Raw genomic sequence first — 15,951 nt, 5'->3', positions numbered from 1 at the left:
GCCCCCCACAACCATCCCTCCCTGCAGACACTCGGCCAACCAGACGGCCCTGCCTGGTTCCCGTTCACCCAGCTCCCAGCTTGGCTCCGCGCCAGCGCCCGAAAAATGCCGCCAGCCACCCAGAAACCGGCTCTGGGATTCGCCTGGGAGGAAACCATGGCCTCGAATCTGGACCCGCTTTGCCTACTGAATAGGCCCCTGGGGAAAGAAGACACTGGCGGCATGGCCGGCTTCCTGGGGCCTCTGAGATCCGTTCAAATCCAGACACAGCCCCTGCAGGGGGCGGGGGGGAGGGGGGGGCCTGGCTGTGCCCCAGGGTTGAAGCGTTGTCTCTGCCTTCCATGGGGCTCCGGATGCCCACATCCTCTGAGGAGGGCTCGGGGTAGACTGCACTCCTGCCTCCGCCAAGGCCCTGGACCCAGACCCCATTCTCGCGGAGCCCCCGTCCGCCAGGCTTACGGAAAGCAACACACAAAACGCAGCCTGAGTAGATAAAAAGCTTTTTTTTTTTTTTTAATTTTACCAAATTGGTCTGTACAAAAGTTAGCGTTGCTTGGTCAGAAAGTAGCCGAACACAGCAGGTAAGTGACAGCGGAAGCCCAAACTCCACGCGGAACAACGGATTTTGCATAAAAATGAGTTTGCTGTAGTTCCCTGCCCCCACCCCCAGAAAGAGATATGCAAAACAAATTCTTTTTTTTTTTTTTTCTAGAAAAAGGTAGGAAAAAGTAGAAAAAGTAAAAAGAAGCAACTTCTCGGATGTTCTTCAAATGTACAAAGTTTTAAAGGCACAAGTTTCCATGAAGTAGGCGATTACCGTTGGTCGGCACGCAGCGCAAGCAGGTACGCGTCAATCGGGTATTATTCGTCTAAAGCTAAGACTCTAAACACTTAGTGGAGAAGGTTTTAGTTTCACAGCTTGTAGGTGGCGTCTGGGTCCTAAGAGCCGAGATTAATGTGCCTCTCCAGCCACCCCGTCCCCAGCTTGGCACCGTTGTGAGCAGGGGTGGAGCCCAGGGACACCCATGCCCTCTAAGCCTCGACCTCACACGGGTGCCACGGGCACCCCCAACCCGGGTACAGACACTACGAGGCAATCCCTTCTCCCCGCTCAGGGTCCCGGCCACCTCCCCGGGGCCTGGAGCCCCAGGGCCCCCACCCCACGCGTCCTCCTGGCCCTGGAGCTCAGCAACCCGGCCTCCGTTTTGTCTGAAATCCTACTTTCTGCACAAATTACTTAATTAAAGATAAAATAATACAGAACATAAATACGTTTCAACAGCTTCCAAAACAAATCGAACGTGTTTAAGCTTCAAAAACAAAACTTAAAAAATAAAATAAAATAAAACGAGGGAAGCGTTAGTCCCAGCCAAACCTCGCTGGGTAGAGCCTGCGTTGTGGGAGCCCCTCGCAGCTGACGGGCTGGTCCCCAGAGGTCTGCTCCCACAGACGCATTCTCGCCAGGCTGCGGATGCCGCTGGTCCCGTGGGCTCCCGGCGCGAGGCTGGCGGGGACCCCGGGAGACGGGCGGCCGGAACCCCCGCGCCTCGTCCCTCCTTTTTGTTTTGTGCTGTGGCTGCCTCGGGTCCACTGAGATGCAAAACCAAGGGGCTGCTGTCTGCAGGGAAGAGGGCCCGACGGCCGTCCCCCGCGCAGTCACCAGTCACCGCCAAGAGCGAGCGACAAGGAAAAGAGGGCTTTGTTGGCCGAAGGGAGCGGGGAGATCTGGAAGCAACGGGGCGTCGGGCTCCAAGCGTGGCTGCCCGCAGACGTCAGCAGGCCCTTGCCCGGAGCCGCCGTCTCTTCTCCCTCTGCACCCCTTCCGGAAGACCCGAGGCTCTGTCTTTGCTGAGATAAAGGTTCTCCCTCTCCGACGCCAGTCCCCCCCACGGGCCACGGCGCCCTCAGGGTCTGCTCAGGGTAGTATACACAGGCTGGTCCCAGTTGCCGGGCGGGCTGTGGGCGGGCGGCACGGAGAGGCCGCTGAGCAGGGGCGAGGCGTAGGGCCGACGGGAAGGGTGGAAGTAGGGGCACTGGTAGAGGCTGGACGGGCAGCCGGGGTACGGGCTGTAGTAGCTGGGGGCCTGCAGGTCGGCGTAGTCGCACTGCGAGCTGGCGAAGGAGCTGGCGGCCGCGGCCGGGGCCGCCGTGGTGACGCTGGCCTGGCCACTGTAGGAGCCGTAGTCGGCGCGGCCCGGGGAACCGTGCGACTGGTCGCCGTAGTGGCTGGGGCTCAGCTGCTCCGTCTTGATGTGCGGCCGCGGGGGGCCCGTCTCGGTGGGCGACGCCGAGGCCGACGGGGCTCCCTTGTGGGCCCACACAGGGGACGCCCCGAGGCCGGCTGCCCCGGAGTGTGAGTAGGAGGCGCCCCCGTAGGAGCCGGCGGCGGGCTGGCCGGGCTCCGCGGGCAGGGCCGAGTGGCCGTTGAGGGGCAGGTACTGGTCGAACTCGTGCACGTCGAAGGTGTCCATGTTGCCGATGACCTCGCTGCTCAGCTCTGAGATGTCCACGTTGCTGAAGTCGATGTTCTGGCGCCCGCTGTCTGCCAGACGGCGGCCTTCCGGCTTCAGCTCCGGCTTGCCCCCGTGGTGCAGGTCCGTCTTGGGGGTGGTGGGCGGGGTGGGCGGCCCGTGGGTCTGCCCTGGGGACAGAGCACATTTCAGGCATGAATGCCCCTTCTGTGGGGGGCCGGCCGGCTGGCGACGCACACCCAGGAGGAAAACCAGCCCGCTGACTGCCACAGGTAGAAATCAACGGCTTTTTGTTTCTGTACGTTTCCCAGAAATTCCAGCAGAGCCAGACCCAGACCTCACTGCTCGGCCGAGGAAATTCCGCTAAGCGCTGTTCTGCAGGAAGAGCTGGGCCACGGAGGCCCCCACCCCTACCCCAGAAGACCAAGATGGGGGAAAGGAGAGGAAGTGCCCGGCCCCTTGCACGTGACCACAAGGCCACGCACACAAAGCTCACTCTCCCCCAGGCTCGCGGCAGTAGCCAGCTTCCCCGGGGACTGCTCGGCTGGCCGGGCTCCCCCCCCAGCCCGTCTGATCTTGAGGCTGGGCTGCTGACCACCGCACAGGGGACACGAGTGAGTGCTGGGTCAGCACCCGCAGAAAGGCCAGGGGAAGCAGAAACGCCTCCAGGCGGAGCAGAAAACGCCCACGTCATGCGGCACCCGACCAGGGAAAAGTTGTGAGGACGTCAGGGCTCAGAGGGGGCTAGGCAGACCCCCGTGTGCACGGGGGACCTTGGGGCGACGCGGACACCAGCCCTGGGAGCGAGCCCCTGCTCCCCACCCCACTGCGCATCTCACAGCGGATGCCAGACCCCCCACTTCTCCTGCTGGGGCAGGCAAATGCTGTGGGGCCCCAGGCGCCCACCTGTGTGGTCGCCGTGGTGGTGCGCGTCACCGAGGCCCGCGTCCGCCTTGTACACGGCACCGCTGGGATGGGGGCCCAGCTCGGCTCCGGAGTCAGAGTCGCCCTGGCCTGCTTTCACGCTCTTCCTGCGTCGCGGCTGGTACTTGTAATCCGGATGGTCCTTCTTGTGCTGGACCCGTAGCCGCTCCGCCTCCTCCACGAAGGGGCGCTTCTCACTTTCGCTCAGCAAGCTGCAGCACCAAGGGCAGAGGTGGCACGGTGAGGGCACCCACGCCGCCCCCCCCCCGACGCCCACAGGGAGGCCTGTGTGTGCTCCCGCACCTCAGCAGGCACCAGGCAGGCGCCCCCCTTTCTGAGGACGGGGGCTCGGGCCAGAGAGGACTTCTGCTGAGGGTCAAAGGAACGTGCTGGAACGAAACCCAAAGCTTTCCATCTCCATCATCTTCTTACTTCCTTCTGCCCCCAGACTGTGTAAGTCCCCTCCCTTTGGGGCTTTCTAAGGCAGGCGGGGGAGGAGGCAGAACCCAGCTGAGAACACACGAGGATCAAACGAGTCTTCCCGGGAACGAGCAACGAGCGGGGAGGGACTCCGTGGGCATCTGGGCTTCCCAGACCTCCGGGAACAGTGGCTAAACCGGTGGTCCTCGCTGAGGCTCACAACACACGCCGGGCCCCTCAAACCCTTCCAGGAGCTCACCTCCAACTGCCTGTGGGACAGGGCACAGAGGACATCCGTGCAAACTCCCAGGGCCCGCTCACGAGGAGAGGAGCAGGAGACGGGAACCGGTGCCCGGAACCCAAAGCCATCCATGTGAACCCAAGGAGACCCCCCTTGGTGGGGACGGGCTGCTCTGAGCAGCAAGCAGCCCTGCTGTGGCCCTACTTTCTGCACAAGCGTCCGGTTCCACCATGCCCAAGTGAGCACAAAGCATGCTTGTGCCCGACCACTCTTGCATCCCCAGACTTTCCTTGCCGAGGGGCGCAGCGCAGGCAGACGATGCAGCAGCTGTCGGGAAGGTGCCCGAGGGGCAGACATGCACCCCCTCCGTCTGCCTTGACTTCTTGCACATGGCGGTCAGAGTGGAGGGGAGCCCTTTAGAAAGAGGGGCGCCTCCAGCCAGCACCACCTCGCCTGATACCGCCTCCCGCTTCTGGACAGAAGCCACCTTTCCTCAGGGAGGCACAGGCCTGGGGCTTGGGGGCCAATCCCAGGTGGGGTCCCTCTCTCCGCAGGCTGTTGGCGGGAGGGAGTGCGCTAGGGCTTGCGTGCTCGCCCTGCAGCCCTCTGTGGCCCCGACCACCTGCGTACCCCGGGGTGGGGGGGGGGGCAGTCAACGCGGCCGGAGGGCGGTTGTCCGCTGGAACTCGCCCTGGGAACAGCCACTGGGAGCAGAGCCGAGGCCGGGCGTGGGGCCACCTCCAGAGCCCCTGCGAACCCCAGGACCCCCTCCGGCCCGCCCGCGCGGCTGGGGCTCCCGTCCCCGCCCCCGGGGCCTGGGGACCGCGCACTCACCGCCACAGCTTGCCCAGCGTCTTGCTGAGCTCCGCGTTGTGCAGGTGCGGGTACTGATCGGCCAGCTTGCGGCGCGCCGCCTGCGCCCACACCATGAATGCGTTCATGGGCCGCTTCACGTGAGGCTTGGCCTTCAGCGCGCCGCCGCCACCGCCGCGCACCGGCATGGGCACCAGGCTCCAGTCGTAGCCCTTGAGCACCTGCGACACGGCGTCGCGGATGCAGGCCGGGAAGCGTTCGTCCGCCGCCTCGGCCGCGTCGCCCCGGCCGCCGCCCCCCGCGCCCACCGCGCGGCCCAGGCCCTCGGAACCGGCAGGCGACGGCGGCGCATCGGAGTCCGAGTCCTCCACGTGCGACATGGAGCTGGCGGTGCCGGACGGGCTGCAGGGCGGCTGGGCACGGGCCTCGCTCATGTCCAGCATCGGGGCCGCGCGCGGAGGGGCGCGCACCGGGACCCGCGGGGCCGCTGCTCGGGCTGCGCTGCGGCCGCTCTGGGACCCGAGGTCGCCGCGCGGTGGCCCGACCTGCGTGCCCCCTCCGCCGCCGCCGCCGCCGCCGACGCCACAGCCCGACCCCGGCCCCTCCGCTGCCGCCGCCGCCGCCGCCGCCGAAGCTCCGTCCCGGCGGAGGACCCGCAACAAGTTTCTTTAAGTGGCGGCCGCGAGGCTCCGCCCCCTGCCCGGGTCCCCATTGGCCCGCGCGCGCCCCGCTGCCCCCGGGGGGCGGAGCCCGGCTGCCCGCCCCTCCCCCACACAAAGAAAGTGCCGCGGTTCCCTCTGCGCCCCCGCGCGCCCCTCCCGGCACCGCCCCGCGCCGCGGGCCCCCTTTCCAGCAGGGGCGGGGAGGAAAAGGGGTCTGGGACCCGGAACGGCGGGGCGCTCCGGGTGCCTCTGCCGGGCGCGCGGCGGCTCCTGCGCGTCCCGCCCTCGGCCCCCTCGCCCAGCCCGAGAAAGCCCGCTCCGCAGGGAGGCGGGTCCGCCAGCGCCTCGCCACAGCCGGTCCTGGGCCCCGACGTCTCGCCCGCAAACCCGAGGCGCCGGGGTCAACTGCTGCCAGCCCGCGGCCCCGGGCAGGGTTGGCTCGGCCGCGTAGCTTCAAAGCCCGGGCTTCCCGCCCGCAGGGCCGGCGCGCCGGACAGGATCCTCCAGCGCGCCCTGAGTTTGCGCGCCGCGCACGTCCAGGTAAAGCGCGCCCGAAGGCCGCGCCCCGAAGCTGGGCGATCCCTGGTCCCCCGCCCTGTCCGGGTGTGAGCGGAGAAGGCGCGGGCGGGGGCGCGGCCCCAGGAACCAGGCAGCGGAGGGGGGGGGGGGGGGGGGGGGGGGGGGCCGCGCCGAGGCCGTCGGGCGGGCGGCCCTGGGTGGTCTGGAGAAGTGAGGGCCGCCTCGGGCGCCTGCAGTGGAGGAGATGGGAGCGCCAGCCAGGAGGGAAGGGGGTGGGCTGTGCCGCCCGGCTTGGGGCGGCGGGGTCGGAGAGGGGACATTTCTCCGGACGCTAGCGCCGGGCCGCGGCTCCGAGTCCCCGCCCGAGGCCGCCCCCGCGAGTTGGCCTTGGGCCTGCCAGTCCCCGAGGGCGGCTCAGATTCTTTCGCCAAACCCGCCGGGAGACGATGGACCGGCCGCCCAGAGCTTCGCCACAGGCCCTCGGGTGGCCGAGTGGGAACACGTGCGGCTGCGAGCTTGTGGCCCGCGCGCCCTTAGTGACCCTAGGCAAGGGAGCCGGGTCCCCCAGGCGCGCGCCCCTCTTCGGAGTTGTGGATGCCTGGGCCAGTGGCGGCCGCAGCGGAGGAATAACGCCGGCTCTCCGTCTCTCCCGCAGCAGAAGGCGCTGGTCTGTTACCAGAAAACTCCGAGTCGAAAGTTAGTGCGTGGGTCGGGCTGAAGCATCTCTCTTGTGCACCTTTTCCAACTTAGGGGCCGCCATCGCACCTCTGACCGCGTCCGTCCCCCCCCCCCCCCCCCCAGACACCCTCTCCCCCAGCCCCTGCCCCCCTGGGTTGCAGATTCTTCAGAGAAGAGGTTTCATACCTGGGCCAGCTGCCCATCTAGGGACGTAGGCTTCACCTCAGGGGCCCTGGGGCTGCCCAGGGACCCCGCAGCCCTGCATCTAAAACATGCAGGTGCCTGTGTGGGGACACCTCAGGGCCTAAGGGGGGGGGGGTGCCTGCCTGCCCAGATTTTTTGACACTTGCAGGTGACCCCAAGGTGCTCCTTTTTTTTTTCTCAGTGGGCTTTGCTGCCCAGGGAACCTGATCTCCTGCCTTATGGGAAAGTGCCACTGGGGGTGTTGCATCTAAGGGGAACAGCCCTGGGGGCGGGGGGGGGGGGGGTGCACCTGATGGCAGAGGCAGAGCCTCTGGGAGTGGTCTGTCCTCTTGCCTCCTGTCCTGTGTCTGGTCTCCTTTTGCTCTGTCACCTGCCAGGGAACACCCTTACCTACTGGCCTGTGCTGGCTTCCCCTCAGAGGTCCTGCCCTCCACTTGGGGTCCCCACTGTGCAGTTGGAGGACTCAGGGAGGGCCCAAGGGGAGGTTTCCTGGGGGCACCCACAGAACTTGAACTTACTGCCCCCTGCCAGTGCAAGCAGGAGTTTCATGGAGTGTCGAGGCTGACGGACCTGGCCCAGACTCTCCTTCTCTCCCCCCTCCACACCCCGCCCCACCCCATCCCTCCTTGCACCCAGTGTGACATTGGGCACCATGTCTGGGTTTTCATGAAGAGCCCTGCTTTTCCAAGGACGATGAAACCGGGGCTGCACTGGGGACACCAGGTAAGGTAGCCTCTCGCTGTTTCCTGCCGGCCCACAGAGAGTCACGGACAGGTGGCCACTGGGATCCTCGGAGGGTAGAGGCCGGGCTGGGGGAGTGCCAAACCCAGGTCACACACTGGTGCAGGGTGTGTGGTCCTAGGACCCACCCTCATGTCCCCTGGGCTGCACTGAGCACCCTGGGGGTTGGGAGGGGTGCCGGTGAGCGCCTGTCATTTACGTGCAGCCCACAGCTCCCGCAGAATGGTTGGGGAGGCGCCTATCCTGCCAGGCCTTGACCCCCGGCTGGCCGAGAGCATACGTGTGCACTTCCCCACAAGGCGGCACCCAGGTGCCAGCTCGTCAGCCCAGGGCCGGCCGCACACACATGGGGTGGCTTCCAGGAGTGCCCCACAGCCTCCTGGCCTTCTGGAAGGCCTGTAATACTTGCTAGTGTGCTTTCCAGACTCATCCTGCATTAGTGCTGCCCTCAGTTCATGTCCTCAGCTGGTAGGCAGGCCCCGGGTGGGTCCCAGGGTGTGGCTGTGGTTGGTTCCTGTCTTCACCGGGATTGATGAAGCACCTGCTTTGTGCCAGGGGATTTTGTGGGCAAACACCATGGAGCTGAGACACTCACCATGCTGGGGGTGGGTGGGGGGTCCCGGAAGGCACCTTTGAGGAGGTGACATTAAGCTGAGACCTGAAGGTTCCAACTGCTTGAAGAGGAAAGGCCACTCCCTCATGGTGAGGGTAGTGGGGGACAACATGTACAAAGGCCCTGAGACCCTAGAGCACGGGATGGCTGATGTACGTGAAGATTCTAGACCTGGGCCCCTGGCAGAGGCTCCAAGGGCACCTGGGAAGAAGGAAGTGTAGGCTGATGTGCACCCTGAGAGCCTACAAGACCTGGCCAGTCTGGGCCTGGAGGGCCCCAGGGACACCTCTTCCAGGCAAAGGGCCCCCAACTTCCCCAGCCCTTGGCTTCTAGGGGTGCATAGGAAGCCTGTGTGTGTGTGCACCTGCGTGTGTGCACACGTGTGTGTGCATGTGTGGCGCTGGAGAGGCTGAATGGGAAGGAAGGGCTGCTGAGGAGGCCACCATGGAGGACGGTATCCCGCTCTCGTTCCTTGTGTTACCCTCTGCCTACCCTCAGCCTGGCCCGCATCTTGGACAGCCAGGGCGGCCACGTCCACAGTTTGTGCAGACTTTCAGAGAAAAGCACCGGGCGCGGGCCACATGGGCCCGTGAGCCCCAGGGATGGCGTGTCCCCTGTGTGTCTGCCGCCATGACCTGGGCCTCTCATCGAGCCAGCCTGAAGCAGTTGGCATCACATCCTGGGAACCCCAGCTCGGTCTCAGAGATTAATTGGTGCTTTTAATTACTGGCTGGTCTGCAGAAACCAAACATCCAGGACAAAGATGAGCGATCAGCTCTGAGCAGTGGCTCCGCAAAGACAGCCCCGTCCTGCCCTGCTGGGTCTCCGGAGCGAGAGGCGAGGGGGCTCACAGGGGCGCCAGGAGTCCAGTGGCCCCCAGTAACAGACTCCCAGGGCTCCGGGCCAAGCTTTTTGTTGAAACACCCCTCCCGACGTAGTTTGCCAGCTGGCGTGGACCTTCTGGTTTGGGTCAAAGCCCTTCCTCGGTTGGGCTGATGTCCACTTGGAAGCTGGCTGTGTCTGCCCCTCGCCTTCTGTGTGTGCAGAGGCCGCCGGGAGATCGTGCCCAGATTCCCCCCTCCCCTGCCTGCAGGACCAGGGTGTTCTGGGCCAGCCCGTGGTGGGTGCTGGTCCTCAGGACACCTCCCGACCGCCGGGTTGGGGTGAATGTGCTCCAGGCTGCGCCTTGTCACCGGCTCTGAGGCCGATCAGGAAAGCCACCCTGCCCAGGGGTGGCCGGGGACAGGACAGGGCAGTTGGACCCCCTCCTGTGGCGGTTCTTTGAGAAGATCGGGGGAGAGGGCAGTGCTTAGCCCGGAGGGCTGAGCCCGGCGCACGCTGTCTGCCCAGTGACATGTGCTGTGCAGATGTGTCGGGAACAGCTGTGGACTCTGCTCTGGCTTCCACTCACCCCCTGCTGGACGCGACCCCCCGGCCTCCGGCTGTGCCCATCCATCTCTCCTCTCCCCGTCCTGGGCCTGGGGGCCTGACTCCACCGGCGACGTTCGGGTCTCAGTGTGTATCTTTGATGGCAAGCAGAGGCTGCTTCCGCAGCCCAAACCGTCCTCAGGCAGGGTCCCGGGGCCCGCATGCAGAGCCCTCCTTGGGTAGAGGCAAGTGCCAGGCGTCTAGGCCAGGCACCAGCATACCACCTGCGGGGAAACTGAGTCCGCTGAGGTGTCAGAGGCTTGGGGTCTGCCTGGGCCTTCCTCTGGACGTTTCCATCCCGTAAGCCTCGTCTCTGCAGACGGGCATTGTGTGATACCAGGCTCCTGGATCCCCGGACCCCAGACCCCACCCTCCTCCTGGACCCTCATTCCCCTGGGCCCCAGACCTTACCCTCATTCTGGACCATGGGCCCCCTGGCTCCTATGGGCTCTTGCCCCTGGACCTCAGTCCCCAGGCCCCCTGCCCTTCCCCACCACCTGGGCCCCAGCCCCAACCCCCGTGCACCAAGCCCCTCTGGGTTCTGGTCCCTGGGCTCCTCTGAGAGGCAGTGGGGCCGGGAGAGGGCTTCTCAACCCCCATGCAGGAGGGGAGCCAGAACGTTGAAGGTGACTCCAGAAGACCAGCTTTCGAGCCCAAACAGGCTGCCGGGAGCTATGCTCGTCCTTCCGAACTTAACTTTCAGATTTAATGAGGCTTCTGGTTCAAGATGTCGAAGCCGGGACCCCTTGGAAGCAGAGCCCTGTGTCCGTTATGACCGGGAAAGGCCAATGCCAGCTTGAAACGGAAATATCAGAGAGAAAAATCCTCTTTCGGAGCGAGGGGCCCCGGATGGCTCTGCCACCGCGGAAGGTTCCAGAGACGCGGCGGTGCCAGAGGCAAATTAAAACACACCCTGTCAAAAGAGTTCCGCTGTCTCCCAAGTATTTATTTTTCTGAACTTGGCGAAGGAGGGTCGAATTAAGACACCTTCAGGCGGGAGCCTTGAGCAAAGTGGGAGAGCTGGTGGTTGTTTGGAGCCCACCAGGGAGACTCAGAGCAGGACTGGCAGAGGTCTGTCCCCTGAGGCTCGAGGTTAGGGGCAGTTTGTGGAGCTGCTCTGCCTCAGTCCCTCAGGGCCTGGCACTCTGGCTGGCACAGACCCGGCCCGCTTCCTTGGCTGCAAACCCGCAAGGACCCCTGCTGGCCAAGCGTTCTAGCAAAGCGTGAAAGCTGGCCGCCAGCCCTGGCCTCCTGTCCTCAGGGTGTGGAAGGGGGTAGGAGGGAGCTGCAGGGATCTCCCCAAGAAGGCACTGGAGTTCTGGAAAGGAGAGCGTTCTAGGTCACGGGACCTGATGACGTCCCCTGTGGCCCTTTGACTTCGGGTGAGTTCCGGGGTTGCTCTGGGCAGCAGAGGGGTCCGGAATGCCTGTGTGTTCTGCGGGGTCAGCGTGGCCCCTGCATGAGCTGAGGTGCACAGGTGCTGGGGCTTGTGGTAGCCAACGCCTCGTGTTTATTGTTTCTCCGTTTGTGACCCCTCATCACTCCACGCTGGCAACTTCCAGAGCCCGTCCCCACCGCTGGGCCTGCCTCCCATCTTCAGGGAGAACGCCACCCATCCTGTTCAGAAATGAAGTGTCTGCTTTAATCACTGGCTGAGAGCCATAGGAAGGTGAGACCCAGGGATGGACGGTGTTGGGGACAAGCCCCCCCAGCCCAGCCCTCAGTCTCACCTACGAACTAAGGTTGGGACCAAACTGGGGGCCTTGGATGTGGGTCCCTTCTGGAGCCCGATCGGGAGGGGAGCGTCGAATCTGCTGTGGGTGAGGCTGTAAGGAGTCCTACGGCCTGTGGGTGGCTGGAAAGAGGCCCCGGTCATCCCGAGGGCCAGCCAGGGACCCGCTGACCGCAGATGCACACCTGAGCCCCGCTCGACGGGCAGCACCTCCGGCCAACACAACAGCTTCAAGGCTGTTTGCGACGCGGCGTTATTGTGGTGACTGACACAGCTCTGGGAGCAGAATTCGGCCTGCAGGCCTCCTGTTTGTGACCCCTGGCCCCGGGCGGTTTCCAAAACTTCTTCCTCGTCAGGACCCCACTCTAAGAGAAAACACTTCGCGGCACATTCTCTGGCCCCATAGGGCTCTACGGCCACGGAATGTAACGGCACCGGGGTGTTTTGCTGTCCTCTCGCCTCGCGGTCACGGCACACCAGCGTGCAGGGCCACGCGGGGCCACCTCTCCCGCTGGGGTGCAGGCATGAGAGTGCTCGTGGCCCGGAGCCGAGGGTGCCAGGAGAGGAGACGGGCGAGCCAAGCGGAACAGCCGTCCGTGAGTCACAGTTCCAGAAAACCAGCAAATGGCCCAGCACCTGCTCACCCACCCCCACCTGCACCTGCCAGCATCACCCGGGGTCTTGGCCGCTGCACAGTCAGGGTGGGACCCGCCCAAACTGACCACCCCTCCAGGAGAAAGTGACAGATGTTTGCGCCCGTGGGTTCTGTTCCCCCACCAACAGATGTCGGGACATGAAAAATTGGGGTAAATGAAGGGTGGGTGATTCGGTCGGGCCCAAGCTGGGTCCTCGTGGGTGCCAGAGACAGCTGCAGATGCACGTCGGGGACAATTGCCCCGATGCAGCGGGGGCTGCCAAGCCAGGGTGCCTGGGGACAGCTGGACGAGGTGCCGACGCGGGGCTCATTCCTCCGTGAAGCCGCCCGCAGCTGCTGGGAGTTCGGCCAGCCCGTGGGCCTGTGTGCGCCTCGGCTCTGGGCTGCACCGGAGGAGCTGTGGATGGGCCCCCCCCAGGACGGGCCCCCCTGCAGGGATTCTGGCTTGTCCGCGGGTCTCCCTGACACCAGCCCCGGTCTTGAGCTGACGGATCCTCTCAGGGAAGCCTCCCTGTCTCCCCTCTCGTCTTTTTCTGGGCTCTTCCTCTCTGGCTCTGGCCACGCGGGGCTCCGTACCAGTCCCTCTGTAACCAGCTTGACTTTTTCTTGTATGGTTTTTGGCTTGCAAATGTAGGCGTAGGAGCCCCGTGCCCCGGGCTCCTGGTGTGGGTGAAGGGTTGTTCTGGAGAGACCCTCGTGTGCCGGAGCCATCCTGTGCCTCCCCAGCACGAGCCTCAAGGTTTACAAAACAAGATGCGTTTTTGAGCGGAGTGCCTCCTTGGACCATCAGATGCACCCACATCTAAATACGCGAAAGCCCTAAGATGCCCCCTAATCTAGCTGAAGAGGTAAGTTTGGTGTGAATGACAGGACTTACTCCAAAACGTAAAAAGGGTGCCTTCTAGGAGATTCTGATACAACGTAGGGTTTATTATTATTATTATTATTATTATTATTATTGAAACGAAATTCACATGGCCTCACATTTAAGCATTTTTAAATGTACGGGTCAGTGGCGCTCAGCGCGTTCGCAATGCTGAGCCTTCATCACGTCTGTCTAGCTCCAGAATATTGTCGTCATCAAACAAGGGAACTGTGCACAGATTAACAGTCGTTCCCTTTGCCCCCCTGCCCCCTGCCTCCAGCCCCCAGCCCCAGACAACCACTGATCTACTTTCTGTCTCCAGATTTGCTTGCCCTGGACGTTTCGTGTAAGTGGCCTCAGACAACACGTGGCCTTGTGTGTTTGGTACTCTCACTAAGCATGATATATTTTTTTACTTCTTTTTAACGTTTATTCATTTTTGAGAGAGACAGAGACAGAGTGCGAGCAGGGGAGGGGCAGAGAGAGAGGGAGACGCGGAATCTGAAGCAGGCTCCAGGCTCCCAGCTGTCAGCACGGAGCCCGACGTGGGGCTCGAACCCATGAACTGGGAGATCATGGCCTGAGCCGAAGTCGGACGTTTAACCAACTGAGCCACCCAGGCGCCCCTTAGCATGGTATTTTGGAGGTTCATCTAGATTGCAGTAGATGCCGAATAATGTACTTGTGCACTCTTGATTAAATTCAGGCAGAAACAGGCAAGCACGGAGCCCCGCTCTGTGAGGTCCGCTCTCACGTGGGTTCTGGCCCCTCAGACTCGCTGGACGTCTGCAGTCAGCTCCCAGCAAGGCGGGTCCCGGAGGAAATAGAACATGAGCTCCCAGAAGACCTCTCTGATGGCCTCGCCCACCCTGGGTAAACCCGGAGAGGGAGCCTGGAGCCCAGGGAGCTGGATGCTGGACAAGGGCCCTTTTCTGCTCTGCACAATGCCCCATTGTGCCCTTCTCTGGGGAGAACAATGCAACTCGGCCGGGGGAAGCTGAGGACAAAGGGCCCTTTGTGAGGCCTGTCCCCACCTGAAAGCGGCACCCAGGGTCACACCTGATGGCAGGGCTGTCCTTCCGTGCCTTCCGTCCCCTGAGCACCTCCCGCATCCGGGGAATGCCGGGACACTCGAGCGGGCTCAGGGTGAGGGGCGCTAGATTCTCCCTGCTCTCCCAAACAGCTGTGCTGGCCCATCCCAAGCGCAGGACCTGGATGCTGGAGAGGAGAGGTGCATTGTGGGTTCGCCTGGAAGGACCTGGAATAACTGTCCCTCTGATCCCCAAGGATGGGAGCTCTTGGGCACACGCCTCTCCCCTGAGGGCTTGCCAGGATGCAGAAGGTGTTTGTCCCCACCCCCCCCCCCGGCCAATCTGTTACATGTCCCACTTCACCCTTAAGCTCCGAAGGGAGGGTTTTTTCATGGCAAGAAAAAAAAAGTGGGGGGCACTTTTTAAAAACCTCACACTATATGATGCATGTATGTGCTATTACCCCAACAATGCAGGTGGGGGGCAGCTAGCTGGAGGCTGAAGAAGGGTTCATGGAGCGCACCCTGCATACGGTAAAGACATAATTAAACAAGCAAGAAAGACTGATCGTTTGACCACACAAGTATCAGTAATTTATATTTCAAAACGCTCGGAACGAGAAGTCAAAACAGAACCCCAGGACAAACATTTGCAATCTACACACAAGAGTAGGGTCTTTAATATGTACAGAGCCGCCGAGAATGAAAAACCCACGCGTGCCTTAATGCCTTGCTTCCAAGCACCTCACGGTTTGCCCATTAGCCACTGAAGGTCTAATGCATCCGCTGCCCTGCACCCTCTATCTCCTAAGGGGGACCCCGGAGTCGACGCACTCGGCACACCTCTCTTGCGGAGTGCCTGGGCTGCTCTATCCCCGTAAGCTGGAGTTGCTGGCGTTCTCACCAGGGTTCCGCTTGGGTCACCGGTGGGTAAGTTCCTCTTTCCTGTGAATCCCAGTGCCCCACTTTCCCCAGTGGCTGGAGGTCCAGTCTTGAGAGCTGGTAGGAGTGTGTGGCCGCATAAGGGGGTTTTGCTGACCTGAGCTCGAGGCTCCAGGCTCCGGCCGGATTTCAGGACGCAGCCGCTTCCTGTGCCGCCCCTCGCTAGCTGTGTGCCTGTCATCCCAGCAACATCCTCCTCGGAGAGTGGCGATGAGGGGCTGGGAAAGGGACACCTGTGGGACACCTGACCACACACCCTGAGCCGTGGCAGCCGGGAGCCCTGGGGTGAAGCCACCCCTCCAACCGTTCCTCTGCCGGCATACGACTCCATACACCGCGGGGACGCGTCGAGGGGGCGCGGGACCCACGAGGGGCCTCTGCCGCTCACAGGGACGCTGACCAGGCCCACCCTGGGCCTGGCCAGACCCAAGCTTTCCAACAACCCTAGAGTGAGGGTCCATGAGGGCAGTCGCCTAGGTCCGGAAAGTGCACCGGGGGCTGATGAATGAGCGAACGCTCAGCCCCTTTCCGGGAGGAGTACACTCAGGTGGTCCCAGGTACCCACCCCGGGCCGCGCCCTCTCCGCCGCAGCGCCCCGTGCGCCCTGTGGGGCGCGCGCGCGCGCCCGGATCTGGAGCGCGCACCCCGCCCCTAAGCGCGGCCAGCCGCGGCCTCCCAGTGTGGGCGGGGCGTCCGGGCCCGAGGCGCTCCCCGCGCACGCGCACTGGCGGCCCCGCGATGGCGGCGCCCGAGGAGACGCTGAGGAGGCGGAAGGCGGGGAACTCGGGCCCCGAGCCTGAGACCCCGCCGGAGTCAGGGCGCGACCCCACAGGCTGCCCGGCCCGCCTCCGCACGGGCACTTTCTGGCTGACCAGGATCGTGCTCCTGAGGGCCCTCGCTTTCATTTACTGTGAGTCCGCGGAGCCCGGGGCTGCGGTCACTGTTGCCCCTGTGCGCACGCGCCTACACCTCCACCGCCCCAGGACGCCCCCAGCCCCGGGACGGTGCCCCCC

At 63.9% G+C, this 15,951-nt stretch overlaps 2 protein-coding genes and 1 long non-coding RNA gene across 3 annotated transcripts in view; 2 read left to right on the top strand and 1 right to left on the bottom strand.

Annotated features, from left to right (window-relative positions):
* Positions 1-486: 486 nt before the first annotated feature.
* On the bottom strand, positions 487-5,461 carry SOX8 (SRY-box transcription factor 8). The gene is made up of 3 exons (XM_049639124.1): positions 4,891-5,461; positions 3,378-3,607; positions 487-2,641 (listed from the first exon to the last, which is right to left on the bottom strand). Exons 1-3 carry the CDS (start codon positions 5,310-5,312, stop codon positions 1,905-1,907), a joined length of 1,389 nt encoding a protein of 462 aa, XP_049495081.1. The 5' UTR covers positions 5,313-5,461; the 3' UTR covers positions 487-1,904.
* Positions 5,462-11,092: 5,631 nt separating this feature from the next.
* LOC125928421 (uncharacterized) lies at positions 11,093-14,572 on the top strand. The gene is made up of 2 exons (XR_007459663.1): positions 11,093-12,949; positions 13,673-14,572. It is a non-coding gene; the product is annotated as an uncharacterized LOC125928421 (long non-coding RNA).
* Positions 14,573-15,557: 985 nt separating this feature from the next.
* LOC125928439 (lipase maturation factor 1-like) overlaps positions 15,558-15,951 on the top strand; it is a 21,508-nt gene continuing 21,114 nt past the window's right edge. The window contains exon 1 of the mRNA XM_049639138.1: positions 15,558-15,848. Within this exon, the coding sequence (XP_049495095.1) occupies positions 15,677-15,848 (172 nt within the window). The 5' untranslated portion in view covers positions 15,558-15,676. The remainder of the gene's footprint in view (positions 15,849-15,951) is intronic.

The sequence above is a fragment of the Panthera uncia genome, chromosome E3 (assembly GCF_023721935.1).
Source record: "Panthera uncia isolate 11264 chromosome E3, Puncia_PCG_1.0, whole genome shotgun sequence".
Classification (NCBI taxonomy): Eukaryota; Metazoa; Chordata; class Mammalia; order Carnivora; family Felidae; genus Panthera; species Panthera uncia.
Note: the sequence above shows the minus strand (reverse complement) of the source record. Positions and strands in the feature narration are given on the sequence as shown.

Coding starts and splice junctions, on each gene's coding strand:
- SOX8 (XM_049639124.1), bottom strand. CDS start 5,312: ATGCTGGACATGAGCGAGGCCCGTGCCCAGCCGCCCTGCAGCCCGTCC. Junction 3,608..4,890: donor ACGCTGGGCAAGCTGTGGCG/GTGAGTGCGCGG, acceptor TTGGTGCTGCAG/CTTGCTGAGCGAAAGTGAGA. Junction 2,642..3,377: donor CCACCACGGCGACCACACAG/GTGGGCGCCTGG, acceptor CTCTGTCCCCAG/GGCAGACCCACGGGCCGCCC.